Source organism: Dromaius novaehollandiae, chromosome 4 (assembly GCF_036370855.1).
Source record: "Dromaius novaehollandiae isolate bDroNov1 chromosome 4, bDroNov1.hap1, whole genome shotgun sequence".
Lineage (NCBI taxonomy): Eukaryota > Metazoa > Chordata > Aves > Casuariiformes > Dromaiidae > Dromaius > Dromaius novaehollandiae.
In genome coordinates, this window is record NC_088101.1 from 34,653,578 (window position 1) to 34,677,815 (window position 24,238).

A 24,238-nucleotide genomic window follows, 5' to 3' on the forward strand; every position below is an offset into this window, starting at 1 on the left:
CGGCGAGGGGCGGGGCCGCCCCTCGCCCCGCCCCCGGGCAGGTGCCCCCTCTGCCTTACCCGGGGCAAGCCCCCCCCCCGCCGCTGCTGGAACATGTTAACATTAAAGGAAAATTGTTCTTCCAGTCAGCACTGCTGAAACCACCCAAAAATTAAATGCAGTGTGGGGCAGCGAATACGCATATAGAATGGAATAGCAGGAATCATTAAAAATTAACAAAACCTCACATACTAGGAAAGATTCGAGGAATTGCAGTTATCAGGGGAGGATAACAAGGAACATAATTACTGTCTTACTAAAATAAAAAGAGGAAGCTGGTCAAAGCCGTAAGACCACGCTAGCTGTCAAAGTCACAGTGAGCAGCATGCCCGGCTCAGAGCTGGCAGCTGCTGTTCTCCTCTCCCATGTAATTAGACAGCTGTCCTTTCCTCTCTGCACAGCTTTGAAGCTCCCTCGCTGATGGTTTGACGCCACCTTCTGCTGAGCTCGCCACCAACCCCTTTTTCTGTTCTTTGCCCTTGAACGACCTTGATCCACCCAACTGCGGTGAAGCTGAAAGCAGCAATGTCCAGGAGGAGGTAGCAGAAACACTGACGTTAAATGACTGACGTTGGCTGCGCAGTCTCACAGATGAAGTCACCAAGGTATTCCAGCACAGGGAGCCGTTCCCAAAATGCGGACGTGCGAAGGCCAGCACCTCCTCCGGCTAAGCTTGCTCCTGCCTCTCCATTCCCCACGGCGCACACACACTATCCCTGTGCAGGGCCCCGCATCAGGCCTTCACCCTAACATTTGAAACTACAGAACGTGTTTTGAGTTTGCATGCAGTAGCAAAAGCAAAGCAAACCTAAGGGCAAGGAAAAAATAACGTAAAGAAAACCTTGGAATTGGAATTGCGTGTGAGGGGTACCTATCTCTGTCAAAGAAGCTTTAACTCTACTCGAGGAAAAATTAATCCAGAGCACAAAGAACTGAAGGCTAATAGTACTCCAGGAACTAGATCAAGCTTGCAAGCAGATGTGTAACTTCAATTATGGCAGCTCCTCAAGTCACTAGCTCAAGCTTTGAAAAATCTAGCCAAGACTGGGTTGAAAGCTTCCTTTTTGATGTGTGAAGTAGCAAATGCACATCTTGACAATTATACAGATTACGATTTTGTTAGTTTTCCAGTAAAACCCATTCTTACATTTGCTTATGGTTTATGTTGTAAATTCAGCAACTAAACATTATGGATGGGAGAAGGCACACTTAAGGACTTCGGGAATATTTGCTGAACATCTTCTGAACTTGCGTCTAGTTTAACTGCGTTCTGTAATATACCCTCCAGAATAACAAGATAGTTTTGAAAGAAATTTTGGAAAACTAACTACAAAACAATTAAATGCCATACGAAAACACCTTCTGAAGACTTGAAGACTGAAATAAACATGGTAAGCAAATAGTCTCACAAGTTCCTTCCAGAGTTTTTACCATTTATTTCATAGTTGTATGAAATGTATGAACAGATAAATATTCAGATACTTTGTACTTGTGTTATGCTCATTAATTTGCAAAACACAATGAATGATCCTGTTACTTCTTACAGCGTATGTTCAACCTAAGGAAGAGAAAAAAAATTGTCAGCAACAAGGAAAATAAAATATACAACGAAGTTGGTTAGAAAGTTCTCATAACATATTATAGCAGTTATTTATATATTTATATTATGAAATATGTATTCCATACTTATGTGTTATATTTACATTACTTATTTTTATGTTTGCATTTTTAACAGGAATATTTATGGTGGAAATAAGCTAATACAGAAAAATCCATAGGGCTGTGGTTAGGTGTATCTTTACAGTGGCATATTAATTGCTCTGAGGCCATAATCCCCATCAGAATTTTTAGCTAGCAGAAAAACAATTGTTTCTTATGATGAGAAGGACAATAACCACATCTGATTTCCATTATAATATAAGTCTACAGGCATTGACTTTATGTCACTCTTATGTGTAATATAAGAGTGAAACTGAGGAAAATGCCTCCCATGTAGACCTGTTAACAAAAAAATATATATATAAAAAGGAAAAGGAAAGAGAAGGGGAGAGAGAGAAAGACAGACAATTTTTAGGGACCTTGATCTCCTTGCCATTAAAGCACTTACAAGGCATTCTCTTTAGGACCTAAATTTATTTACACACTATAGAACACATGCTACACGTTCAGTAAGTCTTAGTGTCAAAGAGAAAAAGCTGGCAGTGAATATGCACACAAATGGATACATAATGGATATAATATATAATGTATGTAAATTAGTCACCTTATAAAGAAGCACAGTTATGCTTCTTTAGGACTGGGAATGAGTTAGCAGAATAGCAAAAGCTGAGATGTAAAATATTAAAGTAAATAACAAGGGAAGAAGGAAAGTCAGTTCTCAAAATCTTGATTGATAACAAAAGTTAAAGATCTGCAGAATTTGTGTTCATCAGTAGCATCTATATTTGCATACTTACTATGAGCATCCTGTACATTTATGCTGTCTCTCCTTTTGTCTTCTTTCATATTCCATTACGTCTTCATTATGGTGCTTGAAAAGCTATTAAATAGCAATATAAGTTGAAGAGCTATAGAGTATACAGCTGGAACCAGAGTACAAAACAAGTTCTACAGAATATAAAATTCCTAGTGTCAGAATGTAAGCCATCATGTAATTATTGGGAATCAGGCAATAAAAAATAAATTATAACTGTCCAGTGAGGCATTTTTCTACACCTTGCTTAGAAAGACTTCATGCAGGCTAGCGACGGACAGTAAGGAGAAAAAAAAAAGAGTTCCCCAAGAATGGGGAGAAAAAAACCCATAGGGAATCCACTCCACACTGAAAACTGATTTGGTCCTATGACTGCTGCTTATCCGATATAACATTTCCTCATGAGAGCTACTACATCATCCTGCTTGCTTTATCAAGCTTATGAGTTCTCTGAAACAGGGAACATCTTCAATCTGCATTTTGCTCAAGAAAAGGGGATATTAATCAATTGAATACAACCAAAAATGAGAAAAAAATGGCAAATAAACATAAGTTTACTAAGGCATACCACCCCTAGCATATGCCTAGGTCTTCCTGGGTATGCTTAAAAAAGAAGACCAGCTGGGGAAACAATGTTCCTTAAGCCAAGGGACTTAAGGAATTAATTCCTAGGTGGTGTCTCTTTTGAAGCTTGCAACAGACAGGAACTTAGTAAGTTGTTCAATTTTATAAAGAAAATCAAAACATAGACTTTGGGAAATGTAACTAGTCACCATACCTGCTTCAATCTTGACACCTGTTATAGACCACATGCAAGCAGATTGTAGTCTTGCCTTCAATTCACCAGCATCTGGGAATAGCTAAATTTAGCAAAACAAAGTACAGACACTTACTAGAACCCACAGGGCAGCAGTGGTGCCAAAAGCCAAGCCAACTCCAAACCAGTTTGGATGGTCATAATTAGGTTTTCTTGCAACAAATGCAGAACGAGTCAAAACTAAAAAGACAGAAAATACCAAAGGTGAATATTCTTCAGGTTTTGAATGCCAAGTCAATCACTGACACTCATACAATTAGGGGGAAAAAATTAAACAAATCCCATTATCTTTATTACTTTTTATCGTATAAATGACCTCTGCCCCTTTCTAGACACAGCACAGCATCCGCTCCCAGAGCGCAGGGGAACGAGAGATAGGACGGGGAAAGCAGAAGCGTAGCACAGGTCAGAGAAACGCCCTCTCCCTTCCCCCGGACCACACGACCGGCCCCATCCTACTGCGTCGGGCTCCCATTCCCGTTTGCTGCCCCGCGCTGACAGCTCCCGGCCCCCCTCCGCACAGCCGGGGCGCCTCCCCGCCCCCCGAGAAGGAGCCCTTCATTTCAAACATATGAGAAGATTTATTGGCTTCGATTAAATGCAATTAAATTAATTAAAGGCCGCAGCCCGCACGAACAACAACGCTCCCGCAGCGTCGGCGGAGAACAGACCTAAAACACGGCCAAAACGGACTCTCCAGCCCCACACCGCCCGCCCGCCCAACCCCCTGGAAAGCCACGACAGGCCGAACCCCGCTCCGCTCCCGCCGCCACTCACCGAGCCCCGGCGTCCCGGCCGCCAGCCGCAGCCCTTTGACCAGCCGCAGCGGCGCTGCCATCTTGCCCGCTCCGCCCCGCCCAGCACCGGGGGGGCAGCACGGGGGGGGGGGGGGGCAGCGTCGCCTAGCGGCGAGAGGGCGCTGCCGACGGTCAGCCGCCAACGGCCAGCGGGCAACGGCCAACGGCCGCGCGGGCGCACCGCCTCGCACGGGCAGCCGGGGCCGCCTCCGTCCCCCCGCCGCATCTTTCCTATCCCGTCGCTCCTCCGAGCCAAACGGCCCGTGTGGGTGTCTGTCAGCTCCTACCTCACGGGCAACCTGCGCTGCAGCTCCCCTCGGCACCGTGAGCGCATGGACGCCTCCTTTGCTGCTGTGGTTTTCCAACGAAGGTGCCTCAGCGGACAAGCCCCAGCACTCAAATCCACGGCCCAGGACCAGCACTTGGGACCTTTTTTGGTGCTTATGATGCCATATGTGGTGAAAGGCCTGGCACTGGTAGGTGGGACATCCACCTCACAGGAGAACGCAGGCAGGTTGTGTGGCTCTTACTAAAGACAGATCATCGCACCCATAATTGCATTTGCTTATAATAGAACATGCTGACACTGCACGCCATTTAATTGCTTGTACAGCTACATGTGTAGCATGTGTTATGATCTGCACAGCTCCAGGAAGGAAAAAGGTGAGAACAAAGTGCGTGGCTCCCAGAGAGCAAGAGTTGACTAGTCCGCAAGTCATCCGGTTGCTACAGGGCTGGAAGGGTGGGCCGCTCGTCCTGTTCGTGCATAAAACTGGTTCTGCGAGACTAGGGTGATGTTACAGGAAGAAGAGCAGTGTCACAACTGCGGGCGTGGGCACAACTGCTGAAAAACACGGCATTACACATATAATCTGCCCTCAGTAGTAATTACTCACCGCTTTCTTAAGCGTACGTATAAATTAAAAGCACCTAAGAGAGTATTATATTCCTTAGGACTATAAATTGCCGCACTGGGCAACTAAAGCTTGAAGCGAAGGCACCTGAGCGCAGGCGGAGGCGCGGTGCTCTCCAGCACAGCGTGCCCCTAGGCGGTCCCCCAGCCTTTCCCAACCTAATACACGAAGTTGCTGCCGCCGCCCGCCCCAGCGCCGCCCGGTATCCCTTGCACGGGGCGCGGGCAGGGCGGGGCGGCGGGGTCGCGGCGCATGCGCGCGGGGCGCTGTGACCCGGCTGGGGAAGCCCTCGGCGGTGGCCATTTTGGCGGCGCCTCTCTCCGGCCTGCTCAGTTACCACGTGAACCGCCGCCTGGGACTCGGCGCGGGGCAGGGGGAGCCCGGCGCGCGTACGGCGGCCGGGAGGGGCCGGGCCGGCGGCCGGCGGGAGCGCGGAGGGCAGGCGGGCGGGAGGGGGGGGGGTGGGGAGGCCGTGGCGGCGGCGGCGGCCAGACTCCGGCGGGGAGGCTCCCGGCAGCGGCGACCGAGCGACGGCAGCGGGACGCAGCCCGCCCACCCCCTCCACCCCCCCGGAGCCTCTCGGCGGCGCCGGAGCTAGCGGCGGCGGCGGGCCGGGCGCGGCGGGACGATGCCGTCGGTGAGCCTGCCGCCCAAGGAGAACGCGCTCTTCAAGCGCATCCTGGTGAGTGGCGGGGCCGGAGGCCGCGGGCTCGGCCGCTGCGGGGCGGGCGGCGGCCCCGGCGCCGTTCGGGCCCCGGGCCGCCGCCGCGGCCCCTGCGGCAACCCGTGCAGCGGGCTCCCGCCCGGCGCTGCCGCCGGCGGCCGGGGCAGGCCGGGCGGAAGGGCGCCTGTCACCCGCCCCGCTCCTGCTCCGCGGCCGCCGGGCCTGGCCTCTGCGGCAGCGGGCAGGGCCCTTGGGGGAAGGTCTGCTGCCGCCTCTCCGCCTGCTTCCCGCTCTCAAAGACTCGAGCGGGTGCCCGCTGTCGGCTGCACCGCGGGGGCGGCGGGGCTGCGGCCGGGCCGAGAAGCGGATCCTGCGGCCTCCTCGTCGGCGGTGTGAGGGCTGTCCCGAGAACTCGCGGGCGCCAGGCTCAACTGGGCAGGCGAGCGGTTGCTTAAAAAATACCCCCGCGGCCGCTTCATTCATTCATTTGCTCCCTACGGTAGCTTTTTTGCACCTTGGTCGCTTTTTGTTTTCTAAGTCGGGTTTTTGCCTTAGACAGTAATCAGATTTGTTTGTCAGTGGGGAAGATGGTTTTCAGAGGAGGTGGTGAAGAACGACAAAGGCTTTGGAGACTTTTTAAAGTTTAGCTTAGCATTTAACTCTCGTTAGAAGTCCCACAATTGTTTTTTTCTGGGCAGCGACCAGTGTGTGACTGAAACAAACTGTGCTAGAAATTAGACAATAAACCTAGGTTTTGGAGTTAAACTAAGATATTACACCATCAAAATACCACAAAAAAGTGCATAGCTCAACTTATACCTTAAGAAACATGTTTCAGCTTTGATCCAGTGTTGTGGGACATTTGCCTTTCTAAGGAGTTGGAGTGAATGGAAAATGATAACTTATGTTACTGACAGGTTTCTGTGACTTTATTTAGAAGATTCTATCATCTCTGTCAAGGACTATATTGGTCTTTCTCAAAAATGACTTTTTTGTCTAAAAAGCTCATGTCTGTTTTTAAAGAGGCTTAGAGTACTGTGCATCCTTCCAGAGATCAGGAATAAGACAAGTACTGTGGTCCTTTTGGGAAAAAAACCCAGTGCAGTTACTGCTGTGTAAACTTCTGCTCTTTAAGTGGTGTGTGCATGATCTGTTGTTTCTTTTTTTACAAAATATTCCATGAAAGTGAAATAAATCTGTGGAACTAGAAATCCCTATAAATAGGTACAGGCATGTCATGATGAGACATGCAACTTCAATTAGGGCTGAAGAACAGACAGAATGAACTGTACAGCTTGCTGCTACTTTGAAAGACTCAGTTTTGCCTGGGAGTTAGCCTTGTTCTAAGCATGTAATCTTTGGTGTATTATGAGCTGGGAAGGTAATAGTCTTGTTGCTCGTTTACTCATCTTCCTTTGCATTGAGAATGACTTGTGTAGTTACAAGATGAACTGAATCAAAGGAGCCCATTCGTGTTTAAAACTAAGTTATTTTTTTCTGTGCTCAATGCATGGTTGCCTAGTTATTTGTGTGGAGGGCAGGAACAAGAGAAGAGTAAGAGCTTTTGGGGAAAATGTTGGCATAAAACATACGTATATGTTGGGTAAAGCTTCACAACTTAGTCCAAGTGAGAAATGACAAAGGTCTGCCCTAGTCCGAGTAGATTTCTATAGACTAAAGCAATTTTTTGTCCTCTTTTTAACTGAAAATCTATAATAAAATACAAAGATTTCAGGTACTGGGGTAAGCTAAAAAGTTATTCAAGTGTTTTGGTGTTTTCGTGCATTTTGCAGAGATGAGCCTGTGACATATAGTCTGATATTAAGACTGCCCTTTGATTAGGTGCCTTTGTAATGTGCAGCAAAATAGAAAAGGCTTGAAGTCAGTTTTCATCATGCTGACAGTTTGGCTGATGACCTAGTGTCTGCCTTAGTATAGATAATGACCTTACTTTGTAAAGTTTTGATTACGTGCCTGCCATGAATTAATAAGCCTTCTTTTACACAGTCCCATTTATCAGCACAAGCCCAAAGAAATATTACTTCCCTATTTCTTCAGCACCTTCACTCCATCTCTCTCCTCCTGCAGCCTTTCCTCATCTACCCCTCATTTTCAGGAGACTGTAATCCTTCATTTATCCTCTACCCCCTCTTTCTTGGGCCCACAGGTGGCTGAACAGCAGTAAGGCCAGCCTGCTGAAGGGGAGCCTGAGTCTCCCTGGACAGCTGGCTCACTGATGAGACCACTTAGCCTGCGCCGGCCAAGGGAGGGTGGTTTGATTGGCTGGCCCTGGGTCAGCTCAGGCTGTCTCCTGGCCTGGGCAGACCCTAGGAGTTGTCCTGTGGAGCATGCCTGGATGAGATTATTTCGGCAGATGCTTTGTGAACGAGCCCAAGTAGCATTGAAAAGATGCATTACCATTCAAATAGGTAACTACTAACACACAGACTATTTACAGAAGTATAAAATCATTCGCACTCTAATTTTCATGACAATAGTAAACACAGGAGTTAAGTAAGCCAGCGGCTTTTTATTTTTTTTAAGTGAAGTATAAAATAAAATATTTTTTAAAAAAAAGATATTTTTGTGTTTATTAACTTGAGGCCTAAGCCTGAGGCCTGTTTTTTTTTGGCTGGCCCAGCCTGAGGTGGAATTTACCTTTTAGTAGTGAAAGGCTATAATTAGTCTTCAGAGTTTGAGGGTGGGGGGAGGGTTGTTTTGTAGTAAGGGTCTTAAGTGATTGGTAAACTTCTTTTGTGTGTAGATTTGGTTGCAAACCAGCATTGCCACTTAACTGACAAATTCTGAGTTCATGAATGTGTGCACTTTGCCTCTGTTTGTTGCAACGCACTAAGTAGACTAACCTCTCCTAGTCACTTTATAGGTATGTGGAGGTTCTAATAGAAAAATTCCTGTTTGAATGGCATTTCAGAGTTTGGTGTTCCTGTAGTGCAGAGAAAAGAATCTGCATGATTAGTTTCTATAAGAAAATGGTCACGGCATTTGCTCTCACTTTTTTTGCTTGAACTTGTGCTTTCATTGAGGAGAAAGTGTCTAGTTTATTTCTGAAGATATAAGCATGTGACCAGATTTTCGCTACTTACTGTGAAGTCTGTAGATGTTCTTGTGCTTCTCCTGCTGCTGCTCCTCAATGATTCTGTGGAATTCGGAAGAAAAAGTGGATATCCACAGTTTCCCCTACTTGTTTCTGATCGTTTTGAACATTTTAAATGAACTGAGTCCACATCATTCTTTTGGACACAAAAACTCTCTAAGCAGTACAGAGATTACTCAAGAAGAATTCAGGTGAAGGTAGAGAAGAGGATAAAACAACAGACACGGGAGTTAAGGAAGGAATAAAAAAAGTAGATCTTTTGGTACCCAGAAGGCTGGAAGCACTATAAAGTAACGGAAAAAGCAGTTTGCTCCAGTTTTTCCCTCTTACTAGTAAAGGTAAAATTAGTAGATGTAGGAAGTAGAATTGACTGAGTTTTGTCAATTAAAACTGGTGAATATTATTGGCATTCTGCCAAATTATTCTATGACTGTATCTGGTCAGATATGATTCATGAAATGTGTTAAACTTTATTTCGCAGATTCCATTGACAATATTAAATTAACTTTTGTTTGGACATAGATGTTAGATATATTGAAAATGTATTGAAGAAGCATTAAATAAAAAGGGTATTGCATGCACCGGATGTTATGAGGAAGAATTATTCAGTTCCTTTGAGCAGCAGAGGATATGGTCCTTGGGCTCATGGCATTCTGCCAGAACAAGATGGTGCAAATACTTCTCGCAGTTGCTGGTAGGCTTAGCCACTAGCTAATTACAGTTTGGGAGCAAGGGGACAGGGAAACTGTAAGTGCTTACTTAATAAGTGAAACATTGTATTTTATAATGTGAACAAACACTTCAGGTGATGCACGGAGTGTATTCAGGTCTGATTTAAGTAGTTTCTTACTGATTCATAATTCTACTGCATATTGTAGAAGTAGCTTGCTTGAGATGTAAGATGCCGTGCTGGTCTAGTGTTGTATATGCATATGCTGCATATCGTATATGTGTCAGAGCTTCCTAGCTCATCATTGGTGATTATATGTGGTCTTCATGATGTCTGGAGAGCCATACATCTTTCATCCTAGTATCGGTTGCCTTTTGTGCCAGGAGGGTTTGATTAGGCATGGCCAGAACCTGTGGCCTCCAGTGGGGCATTGCAATAATCAAGGTATCTGTTGCAAATGAGGGAGGATTTGGGTTTCACTTCCAGTTGGTCATTTCTCATGATAATGCTGCTATGCTTGAGCCTGTTTATCTTTGAACTGTTTTTCCTCCTTCTTATTTTGACTTTGACAAGTATATGTGGATTCTACTAAAAGATGTATGAACTTTCTAAAGACGTAAAAAAGCCTGTTGAACAGCATCTCTTCAATGGCTCTGCTGTAAATCTGCCAAGTCCTTCCTGCTGGGCCATCTACCTGTTCCTTCATTCCAGAATCTGCTTCCTGTCCCTCTGCTTTCAAGCTAGACAGACCTGTGCTTCTCCTCCACTGAGACTTTCACCAGCATCATCTGTCCTTTACAAGTAATATATGCTTTATCTCATAAGTTTAGATGCTGACTTTAAGGGTTGCTGAGGTGGCACACTTGGGATTTCCTTTTAAGTGATCTTGATCCCAGATTAAAAACTGATTTCCAGAAATACACTTTTATCAGTAACCTAATAAATTAGTGCATTTCTTATGCGATCATCATTACTGTACAATAATGCAAATGCAGTCAAGTATGTTCACCTCTGTAGTTTCACCACATATCATCTGAAACAAGGAACTGCTAACAAGGTTTCTCCAGTATCTTGGCTGCTGAGGTGTCAATCACTCGCTTTTGCTTTGCCAGAAGGAATACCCCACTTAGCTTTCCTGGCAATAGGAGAAAAATTGTCTTGAATGAAACTTTGAGATGGCACTAAAGTACAGACCACCTGCTTTGGGCAGAATCAGTGTGTCTTACCTATTCCTGTTTTTCCAGGGGTGCTTCCCAAACTTGATAAAGAAATGAATTACTGCTTGAGACTCTAGGATATTATTAAGGTATTACTTGAGTAATACTACTGTTACTAATGGTTCTTCACCAATTTAGGCCATTTTTTGTCATTAAGGGTGTCAGAAATTGTGCAAACAAGTTTTCCTGCTTTAAATTTCCTGTGAACAGCATAATTTAGTTCCTTAACCATTTCAGTTCTGAGGGGGGAAAAAAAAGACCCATCAGTAGAAGCACTTTTAACCTAATTTCTTAATGGTTGTATGATCATAGACAGTCTTATGTTGTTATGGTTATAGATGCTGAACCCAATGCTTTTTTTGGTGATAATCTGAAACTAATCTTATTTGGGGAAATGGATTTGATCCATTTCATATAGTATATGGTGTCAATAGGTACTGCCCTTTATTTTGGTTAGAATTTGATCGAGTCGCTTTTGCTCCTATTTTTCAATTTTTTTTAATGAATTTTTGCTGATTGCGCTGTCTGGGCATCGCAGGTTTGAATCTCTAGTCAGCTGTAGCGCTGTGTCACTGCAACTTTTACAAAGAGTGGTGATAACAGCAAGTGTTTTCTGATTTTGCCAATAGGAGATTTAGAGAAAATGAACAATTATTCAGTGCTAGTCTTGTAGCAGATCTCACTGATCTCAGTTTTAAGGATCTCTATTTGCTTCTGTGAGATCACACAGTCAAGCTAGCAAACCTGGTAATGTTGAAGAACAACCTTTCTTATCTTAATAACCTCATTTGAATATTTTGCAATGGCTAAATGCTGCAAAACAACATTTCTCATACCTCAGAGTTAAGGGTAAAGAGTACCCTGGACATGATGCATAGGTAGAAAATGACAGTAACCTCACCATGTGTCACAGGCTCCATTGTGATACAGAAACGGGTTGAAATGTCCAAGTAAGCCCAGAACAACCTGTTGTATGGGCTGCTTTAGGTCTTTTGTTTTGATTCTTACTGTACCTTGGAATTTGAGTTGATTTGCTTTACAGTTCAGATTATTATTAAAAACAGTATGTATCCTGTCCATACTGGATCTTTTGTGAGATACTGTTGCAGTTTCATGCTAAGTTCAGACCTGAAGCCTGAACATATAAGGGATCTAGCATATTGGACAGAAGTCAGCTGATCTTAAATGGCATGCAGACACATTCACCATAGTTTTCCTAAGGAGGGGAGACTAAAGTAAAAGTAGTGGCCAACAGAATTGATGTTGAATAAAATGGATTCTTCAGCAAGTGTCTTTCTTCAGTGAGTAAGAATTTCTCGTTTTCCTTCCAGGAGAGCTTTTGTCAGCAGCTGTTCCTAGCTGATTTTATCAATTATAGAAATAAAAGACCAATTCAAAAGCATAGAATTTTCCTGTCCCCGTATTAAATGGAAAGATCCACTTTGTTTCTTATCTTTTCCCTAACTAATTTCACCTCAAACCTGTTCTGTTCCTCTAATATTTTCTACCAAGGAATGCTAGTTATGAAGTATCAATCACTATCACAAAGTAAGGCAGACTGCTGGAAGAGGATTTCGTAGTCCCTTAAATTAGGCAATTGCAATTGCTGAAGCTGTTTGCTATATAAAAGTTCTGTTCATCCACACTGTACAGCAATCACAGAGAATAGTTGGTTTTAGTTTGATAGTGAAAAGTTATACAAGTTTGTCTCAGTTTTTCAGTAAAAATGCATCTCTGCTAGGTTTGTCTAGTTTTTCAGTCTTCTGGTTTATGCATCTTGCGTTTGTCGTGAAACTGGGATCAGTGTGGTGGAAGCATTTGCCTAGAGCTGATGAGCTGTTTGATATGGTCAGTGCTCAAAGGACCCACTTACTCATGGTGAGTAGTTACTCCTAATGCTTCTAGCTTGCAGGATCTTCTTTACTATGTTTAGCTGGTATTAGTATGCTACAGTGACTTGACCTGATCTAGTCTAGCTGGAGCAAGAGTAACTGCGTCGCAAAACCCCCTTGAGCTGCACAGTGACTGGACTTATGAGTCTCTAAGTTGCTGCATCTGAACTGTGCTAGCAGAAATAAACAGCGTCTGAGTGTCAAACATGCATATGATGGATCTTAAATGTGCACCTTGGCCGACACTAAGGCGAAGTATGGTAAAGCCGTTCTGCTGCAAATGCTCTTACTGGATTGCAGCTGCCAACACAGCCATGTGCTGCTACAAGTGTACGCATTCATGGCCACTACTGGGAGAAATTCTGGAGTCCCTGAGTCCCTGTTGCCACAGTTGAAAGGGTTTGCCTGCCTGCCTTCTGCTCAAGCCTAGGAGGCCCACAGGAAAGAGGGTAGCAGAGAGTGAAATCCCTGAACTGTTCTAGCAGGGCAGCCCATTCCCCATCATACTTTGTCCTGGGAACCTTGCAGGTGCAAGTAGAAATTTACCTTTGCGTATGTGCATATTGGTTTTATTATTTGACAACTCTGGTATAATGAGGAATAGACTACAATACATTGCCTCTTATGAGGACACTTATAGGCTATGTGAGCTGCTGAAGAAGAGAGGTTGAGTACCGATGGACTAGAAATAAGAATTTAAAGTTGCTTGTTGGGACTGGATCCAACTTTGGTTCTAGTTTAGTTAAGAAAAACTTACTTTTTGGCTCGTCCATCATAGCATTGACTAAATTAGGATGCTTGCTTTGCCGTAGTAACTGCCAGTGAAAAGTGGTTTCTTGGTTGCTTTCTTTTTGGGTTACTTTCACTGTATTTTTAAGTGTTAATTTGCATTAGTTTTGATGCAATTAATCTGCAGATACTGGAATTAAAAATGTGACTTATTTCTTTCCTTGTGATCCAAGAAAATATGTAACCTTAGAAGAGGAAACAGTTAAAAGTTCTTTATAAAGCTTTTTGTAAAATTCTGTCTTTCTGGTAGAAATTGCACACTATTGTTTTGTTACTCTTTCAGTTCAGAGAGCGTAATGATTGGGAATGTGGTCCCATCCCACACATCTGGGTTTGCTGTATCCTCTTGCCCTGCTCTCAGCGCCCATCCAAAGACATTGTGTTGAACTTCACTTGCACCCAGCATACCCGGGTATAAGTAAGGGTACAAAGAAAGCAGTCCATGGTGCTCTGGTGTGCCATTCAGCACAGTTGGGAAGCAGATGGTCCCTTCTGCAATTCTGTGGTTTGATACATATTCTTGAGGAAAAGTGTAACTTCTGCATCCTTCCAGGTAAGAGAGAAGGTAGCTTCTCCTTCGTGTTGCTCTCCTATGGCTAGCTTCAGCTCACTCATGAGACACTGTTAGCTCCCCTTCTCACCTGCTCAATCAGATGTGAAATTCAGGCAAGAGGGACTCCTGTGAGACTTTTTTCCGCTACTGCAGAGTGGTTTAAACCACTCTTGAATCAGCTAGGCTGGGCACAGGCATCTGCTCAAGTGCCCCTCTTAGAAAGGAGTGCTCTGTCTATTGTGTTTTGATCTTGAACCCTTTGCTCCCGCTGGGTTAAATTCAGATCAGAAGTCTGAAGTTCCACACAGCATGATCTTTTGAGATCTTGCTGAAAAAAGCATGCTGCCAGAACTTGCATGAAACCTGGCTACAGTGTGGATCACAGTGCTCTGAAACTTCTTTTAAGATTCATAGTAATTCCTGTCATTATATTTTAGTTTTTAAACTTTTGTAGAACATGAAGACTGATTTGTAATAAAGAGGATTTGTGCTCCTGGAAGTGAATATGTCCAAAATATTTCATGTGTAATGGCGGAGTCAGGACAGCCATATGCTGTGTATTTGATGAGATATGTACTTGCACGTTAAAAGAAAGTATTTGACTCTTACCTTTGCCTTTTAGTAGAAAACACACGAACTTGACCATGAAAATGCCTTTGTTTTGAGAGGGAACATGTGAGGGACAGGTAGAATGTGGTGCCTGCTTACCTGCAGCAAACAATTACAGAGCGTGTTTTTGTAAATTCCAGGGCTTTTCTAACATTACTGGAATATTCCTAAAATGCATTTGTGAAAATATTTTTTTTATATAATATATACAGTGCAGTGCTGAATTAAGTATGGATAAAAGTCCTCTTGGTGCTATTGTCAGCAGTCCTTGAAAGTGATACTGTAATCAGTAGCCTGTCAGTTTTCCTTGTGTATAACCTTGCGGGTAACCAGTGGAATTGCTAAGAATCCAAGTCAGTCTTATTTGCTAGCAGTAAGTGTGATAACAAAGTTTAGAAAGTAGGTATGCTAGAGAGGGAATATTCAAAACTGGAAAACTGGGGGAAAAATCCACCTCCCTCTGGCAGCTAGATATCTAGGTAACCTGTAAATAGTGAAGTCTTTCCACCTTTTTTAATGGCAGGCATCAAGTAAGAAATGCAGAGGTGACGTTCCACGCTCTTGCTATCTCATGGTGAGCAAGGATACATACAAGGCACCTGCTGTCCAAAGACTGATTTTGCCCAAAAGTCTTAGTTTTTCTTAACTTACTTCATAGAACTGTATTAAAGCAGGTGTTATTTTGTTACTATAATGTAGAACATGATTTAAAGGGCGTGAAAAAGTCTCAGCATGCTTAAAGTATGCTCTAATTCTGGCCACAGCATGTATAGAGAAGCTTGTTAGATATTCTGAAACATCTGGTAGCTTATTAAAAGCTCTAAAGGGTAGCAAATCTATTAATAGAGATGCTGTGCTGTGGAGAGTCAGTTTCTTTTCTTTTGAAGCATTAGGGTTAACCTTACTTTTTTGGAAGCTTAGGTTTTATGACTCTGGAGTCAGGCAGGAAAGGCAATGGGCCTGGTCCTCCATGTTGTGCTGCTGTTGTATGCCGCAGTGCGTGTTGTCACAAGCCATGGCTGGAGCGTCTACCTGTTGAGCATCATGAACAGGCAGTGGCTGCTGGCTTCGAAATACATGTGTGCAGGGGTTCAGCTTAGAAGAGGCAACTCTTCTCTTTTAGTAATCTTTGGAAACGAAATATGTTACTTCTGTACAACAGCTTTCCCAGTTTAAGGGTTGACGGGCTGGGCATAACTACCTCAAGCTATTCATCTGAGAGAGAAACCACCTAGATGGAGACCGTTGTGGCTTCCAGCAGGCCTATGTCTTTATGTCCTAGGAGTGCTTGAGGTGACACCATTCCTGCTTCTGTGATTTTTTTTTTTTTTTTTTTTCTGGTTCTTTTCCCTCCTCCTACCAAGAAACTACTGACTCCCTTAAGAGCTTTCTCGCACAGACTTTTTATTACCTCACACTCATCTTTCCTTGTATTACTCTTTTCCTTTCCCCTTTCCAGTGTTTACCATCTTCTTTTTCTTAGAAGATTTTTCTTTCATGTTTCTGTCCCTGTTCTTCCTTCAAGCCACAGATTCACAAAGGTTTGTACCAGTCATGATGTCATGTGCTGCTTTCCTTCCTTCTCTCCCATTCATTTAAGCTTTTTAGTCCCTAACCTCATCTGGAGAGGTAGGTAAGTGTATGCATGTCCTGAGACAGAGGAATCTGAGTGGTGCTGTTGGACCCACTCTCAAACAATCTCCTCCTCCTTTTCTGAAGAAGTAAAAGCCTCTCTTGATTTGATTTGTTTCCTCCCATCCCCTTCTCAAAGTGTAGAGTGTGCCTATAGATAGGATGAGGAAACTCAAACTTACACATTTGAAATGTTTCCATTAACAGAATGAAATAGACTCAAAGTATTAACCTGAGGGTCTGGAGAGACTGTGTATAGGAAATCACTCACGTGTGCCTTGATCAACCAAACACCTGATAATAGAGCTCTGTATTTCTTCATTGGGGGATATATGCAGGTATGACTATTTGGTTCTTCATTCAGTGCTTCAGGTGGCAAAAGTACATGGTCAGTTTCAGACAATTTTTTTTTTTAGGCTAGCTATTGTTCCATGGCTTGATAGGAACCTTTCCATAGACTTAAGTGGGTACAAGTTCTTAAGTGTTGTTTTTCCCCCCCCCCTTCCTGGTAGCCTAAAAGGAGAATTTGTTATGACTTTCATTGTGAGCTTATTCTGTTGTAAAACTTATAATGCAAGGTATTTTTTGTTACTCAGGAAAAAAAAAGTCTATGTGTAACTATTTCTTGTTACTAGCATATATTTCATCTTGGCTGACTTTCCTTAAGCTTCAAGGTGAAAGACTGTTTGTCAGAGTACATAGAATAGAACTGTTTAGAGATAAGATTTCATGTTTGTAGCCAGTAGACCATCTGAACAGCTGTACTTAAAAGCCAATTGCAGAACTCCCAAATGCCCCTTCCACTTGTGACAGTGCCTTCTTAAATCCCTGTGGCAGTACCACTTTTGTAACAGGTTTTACAGCTTTCACACCTACCTAAGTGGGAACAAATGGTGGTTCTGTGTTCAGGGAGGATGCCTAAGTAGTAATCTGTATGACTGATTTGAAAACAAAACAAAAAACCCTGTGCTTGATCCTATTGTGTTGTCACCTGTAAGCTGTCCTTGAACTGTGACCAGTGATTTATTAAAGTGAAGCAGGCAGCTTCTTCAAAGCAGGTAGTAATTAAAATGTGTAAATAATAACTAGGCAAGTTAATGAAACAAAGCAAAAAAACCAGATGCCTATACATATTTCCTTTTACATAAGCCATAATCTTCTCTTGCTAGGTGGTTGCCTTGCTATCCTGTCTTTGAGGGCAGAGAGAGCCCCTCACAGTGATTCCTTCCTCTTTGCATCCCTCCTGCTTTGAATGCTCCCTCTGAGCATCTTCTTATTCCCCTTTACTTTCTGTAGTTTCCTTTTAGCAGAGGGAAGAGGAGACAGGATGGGGTGTGGAGGTAGAGTCCTTGTTTGTTATGCTTCTAAGTCTTCAGCCTTTGTTTCACCTGTATGACTCCATTTAATATCCAGAAAATAATGTATTGTAATTTAGTCGTATAGCCTTCCACCCCACCCCCGAAGTTTATTGCTGGTGTTTCTATCTGTGCTTTGGAAGAGAAAAACGAAAAATAAGCAGCACCCTTCCTGATGCAACAGCAACATGAAGCAGATAAGTTGAGGTAGATGGACGGTTTTTGACCACTCCCATAACATCCATGTAACTTTTTTTTTTTTTTTTTTTTTTTTTTTTTTTGAATCTTGAGCTATAACTCTCTTAGGAGGACTTGAAAATCATCTACTGTTACTCAGTTTTATGCTCCTGGCAGCCATCCAGCCTCCAGAACCAGTAAACTAGGATCAGTAAGATGCTGTTGTGAATGCCATTCTAATTGCTGTAGGATTTGGGTCTGTCTTCCAGGGGTGGGTGTTTCTTTACTCTTACACTGAAGTTGCAGCATTGGTATCATAGTAAGATAAAACCTAAGAAAGTCTAGCCATTTGCTTAAGTGACTTAAAGTGTATGAATTAGTGTTTATAACATTACTTCTTCCTCCTTTTGACTTCTACTTAAAGATTAGCACAGGCAGTGGACCAACAGAAGCAAAAGAATAAAACTGGCTTTAAAAGTTCATGTCGTATGCCACTCGCATCGCAATTGCCTTGCATAATGAAAGGAGGCTAATGGACAAGTAAATTGCTAAGCATCCCTCTACAGTTTTATTAAATCAAAGTCTGGCATTTCAGAGTCAGTCTGTTTGTGTTTTTAGAGGAACAAAGATTCAATTTTAAGATGCATTGCAATATACTTCAAGCCTAATTAATTGTGAAAATAAACAGATGTTAATCTAGCTCTTTACTTGTGTGACAAAAATACAGTCTTATTCAGGTAAGCACTGTAAAATAACAAAGGAAAAACTTAGAAAGATGTTTTTCCTTTAACTTCTAATGTAACTTAAATCAGGGCACTGTTTAAGGCTGCAATATGTGAAACAACTTTGTAAGTAGTAAAATACAGCAGGCAAACAGAAAGCAACTCGCTTCAGAAATTAGTATTATCAATATAATGGTTTTTTTGTTAATAGTTTCCCCAAAATACTGCAAATGCTTTTTCCTGCAGACTAATCCTGTTCCACTGTACATGTGAGGCAGTTGTGTGAGCAGATAGTTCTGAGCGCTCATCCGTGACCCCGGGGAGCTCAGTGTGTTGGGTCCTGTTCCCCTGCATGTGCTGTTAACAGTGCACCCCTGCCAGCAAGTTACATTTGTGGGAGCTGCTGCCTTCGAGTTTGAAACTACCTTGCAAGATTAACTTGTCCTTTAACAACAAGTTGCAGGTCCCAAAGCTGTGTAAAATTCTGGGTGTGAAACTTTATGCAAATAACTAATTTTTGCAGGGTTTGCATCTTCCCTAAAAATCTCAACGATTAAATTATAAGATATGAAGTTGGGGGTTTTTTTGAATTGTGAGGAAATGTAACATAGGACCTGAAGTTGCAAAGGCGTGAATGTGTGCGCCTTGCACATGAGTATTCCCATGAGCTTCCTACCCACAAATGATGTCCTGAGGCTGTAGAACATTCCCTCTGCTACCTTAACTTGGCGATACTCTTCACAGGAATTTGTTTTGCATGTATTTTTGCTCATGACTTTGTGGATCTATGGTGGAAAGAATTTAATGCATACAATTCCCTCCGCACCTTCCCAGTATCCCCAAATTCCAGAAGATGAAAGAATTTTTTAATGTTGATAATAATGCCCTGTTCTGAGGAAGAGCTTTAATCTACATAATAATGAATATCTTAGTAAATAGTTCAAGAAGTTACGTGATATACAAAGAACACATTTATCAAGTGTATTCAAAGGTTTCTAATTATGGGGAAAAATGAGAACAGGAGGGACTGATGAAGAAGAGACTGGATTAACAGGAAGGATGCCACATGGAATTCTTTCATCATGCTGAGTACATGAACTGTAGAAGCCCATGCTGCTGATATGTAAAAACAGTAATGTATGCTAAAACAGCACTTTTTTTCAAGGGGTTTTCTGTAAGTAAAATAATAGCTATGAACACCTTATGTATACAAACATATAGGAGCTATTGGGCAAGAACAAAGTAGTTCAGATATGTTCTAAATTGACTTTAAACTGAAAAAAATAAATACAAGCTTCAAATGCCTCAAAATAGCACACCCAGTTTGGGGGAGGGGAACTCTTGCTTAATGAAAGGATCTTTGTAGATATGTGGTTGCGTTTTTTTCATGTTTTCAATGTCTGTTTGGAAGGATGGAGATTATAAATCAGTGATACCAAAGGCAGGTGATACCAGAGTTTTGACTATGAGCAATTCAGAAGCTATTTAACAAGCAAACACCTGCTATGTAGAGTTCCTTAATCTTTTTCAGATCAAAGTAGTAGAGTTCAGGAAACTTACTCCATGCACATTATAGAGTACATATTCTTAGGAAGAACCTGTAGAAAACATCATGGATTGTTAAGAGAAAGAATTGGAAGATGTAAAGATTGCTTTTATTTTATTCCTTTGTGTAATATTTTGATGAGGGGTGATTGTTGCCTGTAATCCTAATGTATGTGGAGTTCTGTTCCTGAACTTGTCCGTGCTCAGGTCTCTGGCAGACTTAATCAATGAATGTGTTTTGGGTCAGTGTAGATTTGGGGTTTAGTCAGCTGCACTGTGGACAAATATCTGTGTCAATAAAACCACTAGCAATTAGTAACGATTTAATTCTGGGCGACCAAAAAAAATCCAAAACCTTGTGAAGCATGTTGTTAAACATACACTGAGCTCGTAGTGCCTATTTATTCCCTTAAATACTATGAAATCTTTTTCATGCTAGAAGTGAATTACAGTAGTGGGTGAGAATAATGAAATGTAGTGATGCAGTTCTGGAGAGAAGTGCAGAGAGAACACCACCGGTTCTGTCTCCAGCAGGTTTTCAGCAAGTTGTTCAGCTGGGCAGACCTGCATGGCTTAGTTCAGGAGATGCTGCCAGAGTGATTATTGTCACAAAATCACTGCCACGTTTCTCACTCGTTCACTGTTCATTTAGTCTTAATAAATTTCAAACAGTGTAGGGTAGGAGGCATCAAATCACTTCCAGAACAGCAACAAGCATAACGAAATGTTATGGAAAATCAGGTGAATAACATCAAAACAGTTCTTGGTCTGAACAAAATTCTGTTTCAAAAAATTGTTAGATGCTAATTTTGTTCAAAGACGGTGGAATACCTGTAGAACTTGCTGACCCTGAATTTCTCATTTTAGCTCTCATTTTGTGGATAACTTTTGTCCTGAAAACTTCCTGCAAAAGTAGTTTATCATGAGTTTTATAGACCTGATATACGCTTGCTCATGTTGGCTTGTAAGGTAATTCCAAAAGCATTGACACCGCGAGACTTGAGTGTTGTCTTGCAGAGAGCTCTTTCTGCACTGGCAGAGAGGTCAACTCTTCTGAGGGTTCAGAGATTCCTGCTTAATAAAAACACTTCACCTGTAAATGGGAGAGTAACTAAGTATCTTTCTGTGCTTTTTCTTTTTTCTTCTAATATATATATATATACATGCTGATCTTGAAGCAGTGTCTGTAATCAAACTGAGTTTCAATTCCTGTGGTTCAAATGATTAAGTTAGCGCTGCTTATGGGCAGGCCTCCTGTAGTGAACGTTAGTCTCGCAAAGGAGTGGGTGATTCTGGCACTTGTGATCTTTTGAATGTACTACTGGATTCAAGCTTTGAAATGTCACGGTATACTGCATAGTAATTCATAGACGGGGATTGCATTGTAGAGTTACTGTAGTATTTGAGGTTTTTGCATCATAAATGTGTATATGGTAAGATAATGGTAGTGCATACCAATTTTGAAAGTTTGGATGCATGCAGGGTACGTGTGGTGTTCAAGCCGATATAAGAGGTTGCTTTCAGAGATGGTATAAACTGAGTTCTTTTTTGCCTGTATGTTTTTTGGAGATTCTTACAGTTGTTCTATGGAAGATAATTAAGCTAAAGTGAGTTGAATGCTTACCAAGATATGTTATTAAATAAGGTGTGTTTTTTTTTAAAGGAAGCTTGAATCCATTTAGGTACTTACACTTCCCATGATGTTTTACCTGAGAAATTTCTGTATTGTAATGTGTCTTCAGACATACATTTAACTTTGTGTTCTTATTAACATATTGTTTAATCTGATGATAGAAAGAATTTTAATTACAGGAAAGTAGAGAGACTTGTTAAAATGTTAATACATTTTTCTACGGATTCACTGATGTTTAACTTGGAATGCGGGGGAAAAGAGTTTCATTCTACATTTTTGAATGAACTTACTTTGTTCTTCTTCAACAGAGGTGTTATGAACATAAACAGTATAGAAATGGGCTGAAGTTCTGTAAACAGATCCTTTCTAACCCAAAGTTTGCAGAACATGGAGGTGAGTTTTCAAATGGCATCTGCTCACTGTGTTTTCCTGCAATATGCTTTAGGATAGAGTAATAATTTTTAAATTTTATAAATACTTGTAGCACTTTATTGTTAACCATTTGCCCTTAAAATACATTTTCTTAAGGTAAAGTAATCAGAGCTTCCAGAAACCTACACCATGATAAACACTCATTGCTGGTAAAATTTGCAGTTTTAAGGACAGATCTTATCAGCATTTGGTAGTGATAGATTGCCATTCTTTATCGTGATGCTGCATCTTTAATATTCATTTTATCATGGTGCAGGTTTCTTAATACATGTATGGATTGCTTAAATCACTTTTAAGGGGAAATAACTCTCAGTTCGTGTGAAGGAGAAAGTGCAAGACAAAGGGGAGGTCAAATAGCACTGAGCAATGTATGTGTGTTAACTTTGCAGTCTTGTTACTTTTTCTGGAGGAATAGCTTTTAGGAAGAAAAGGAAAAGGTGCTTGTCCCTCACCGACTTTTCAGCCTGCTTTTACTGTGGAGTCAAGACTTTCTTTCCACTGTCCAAAGAACTTTTTTCTTTGCCAGCTAGGTTGGTGTGGGTGGATGTATAGAGGTCTCAAGAAAGAGTGTTGTGAATAAATGCTTGATTGGTTATAATATTCTTTTACAGTAAACTTTCTTTCTCTCCAAAAGTCTGCAGAGGAGATAATTTTTACTGCCTTTAAAATAAAATTTTGCTTTACTTTTGATATAAATACTGCATTGAATTTATTGTGGAGTATGATACACAAGTGAATAATCTTCAAAAGTGTAGCTTTCCTTGTGAAAGAAGAATGCAAAATCCTGGTGCTGCTAACTTAGTAATGGGTCTAAAATTGCAATTATGGATATTTAAAGTTATGTTAAGCTTAAAAACTGTTATCAGAATGAATAACTTACATTTGTTTAATCCTAATATTTAGAAACTTTGGCGATGAAAGGACTAACGTTAAACTGTCTAGGGAAGAAAGAGGAAGCATATGAACTTGTTCGTAGAGGCTTAAGGAATGACTTAAAGAGTCATGTCTGTATCCTTTTTGAAATATGGCATTTATTTATGAATGGGAAAGAGGTTTTGTTTGGTTTTTGGAGGGGGTGTATGTGTGGAGGGGGAGTGTATGTTTTGGGTTTTTTTCATTTTTTTTTGACTTTCTGTAACTACTTGATTTATGGAATAGCAGCAAGACTTTGTAGTAGCAGTCTTCAAACTGGGAGTTCAGAATTGTAAGATTTATGTCTAATACAGAAGAATATTTTGTCTAAACTATCTAAAGGGCATATGTTTTGCAGCTATCCACACAGTCGTCATTAATTCAAGTATCATTCTGGCTTGCATTTTTTAATCATTAAACTGTAACTCTAAATTTCAGAATTTTATAGTGGGCCCAACTAGGAATAAATGCATGTGGTTTGCTTTAAAAATGGTGGTAGTTGCAATGATGTTCGTAAGACCTTGTCATATACTTAATATGCGGGAAGTGCAGGCACTTCAGTTGTCTAGTATAAGCCCTTATTCAAAAATGTATTACGCAAGCCTGATAGTCTTTTCAGAGATGCTACTACTTGATTTCTCACCCCTTTTCCCCATACAGAAAGGTAGAATTTATAGTTCATTATATGCATTCTATGCACCTAGCTGGTGAAGAGATCTGTATCTTCAGTTGGCAATCTGTTTCTTTGTTTGGCTGAACAAAAGAACTGCAATGATTGCAGTAATGTTATTGTCTGCTTATAAACTGCTTGCGAGGTTTTACCAACTGTTAAGTCACTGCTAGGTTGGATCTGTGTTCTCCCTACTCGCATTCAGTAGTATCCTTAACAGAGTTTTTCAGGTTGGCATGTGTATGGCCTTCTTCAGAGGTCAGACAAGAAGTATGATGAAGCTATCAAATGTTATAGAAATGCACTGAAATGGGATAAAGACAATCTTCAGATTTTGAGAGATCTTTCTCTGCTACAGATTCAAATGAGGGATCTTGAGGGTTACAGGGTAAGTATGCATACTACATTTATTATCGGTTTGTCACATCACAGCAAAGGTTGCAAATTGTTACATGCAACTTTAAAAAATATACAGAAGCCCAAAGTGTTAAAACTGTGTACTACTCAATAGTTTATGAAAGTAAAGACGGACATTCTACTGAACAATTTTTGTAAAGTATAAAAATTTAATGGCATATTAAATGACTTTATTTTTTAGTGCAAAATTGTTT

The 24,238-nt window shown here is 41.6% G+C and overlaps 2 protein-coding genes across 2 annotated transcripts in view; one reads left to right on the forward strand and one right to left on the reverse strand.

Annotated features, from left to right (window-relative positions):
* Positions 1-2,494: 2,494 nt before the first annotated feature.
* On the reverse strand, positions 2,495-4,216 carry NDUFC1 (NADH:ubiquinone oxidoreductase subunit C1). The gene is made up of 3 exons (XM_026106121.2): positions 4,107-4,216; positions 3,406-3,509; positions 2,495-2,578 (listed from the first exon to the last, which is right to left on the reverse strand). The coding sequence occupies exons 1-3, from the start codon at positions 4,165-4,167 to the stop codon at positions 2,495-2,497; spliced, it is 249 nt and encodes an 82-aa protein (XP_025961906.1). The 5' UTR covers positions 4,168-4,216.
* Positions 4,217-5,291: 1,075 nt separating this feature from the next.
* NAA15 (N-alpha-acetyltransferase 15, NatA auxiliary subunit) overlaps positions 5,292-24,238 on the forward strand; it is a 43,099-nt gene continuing 24,152 nt past the window's right edge. The window contains exons 1-4 of the mRNA XM_064510724.1: positions 5,292-5,722; positions 21,922-22,006; positions 22,949-23,053; positions 23,858-24,015. Of these exons, the coding sequence (XP_064366794.1) occupies positions 5,669-5,722; positions 21,922-22,006; positions 22,949-23,053; positions 23,858-24,015 (402 nt within the window). The 5' untranslated portion in view covers positions 5,292-5,668. The remainder of the gene's footprint in view (positions 5,723-21,921; positions 22,007-22,948; positions 23,054-23,857; positions 24,016-24,238) is intronic.

What these genes read in the sequence shown, in the direction of transcription:
- NDUFC1 (XM_026106121.2), bottom strand. Translation starts at nt 4,167, where the DNA reads ATGGCAGCGCCGCTGCGGCTGGTCAAAGGGCTGCGGCTGGCGGCCGGG. An exon ending in GGCCGGGACGCCGGGGCTCG is followed by an intron (nt 3,510 to 4,106) that starts GTGAGTGGCGGC and finishes CTGTCTTTTTAG; the next exon opens with TTTTGACTCGTTCTGCATTT. An exon ending in CTGCTGCCCTGTGGGTTCTA is followed by an intron (nt 2,579 to 3,405) that starts GTAAGTGTCTGT and finishes GCTATTTAATAG; the next exon opens with CTTTTCAAGCACCATAATGA.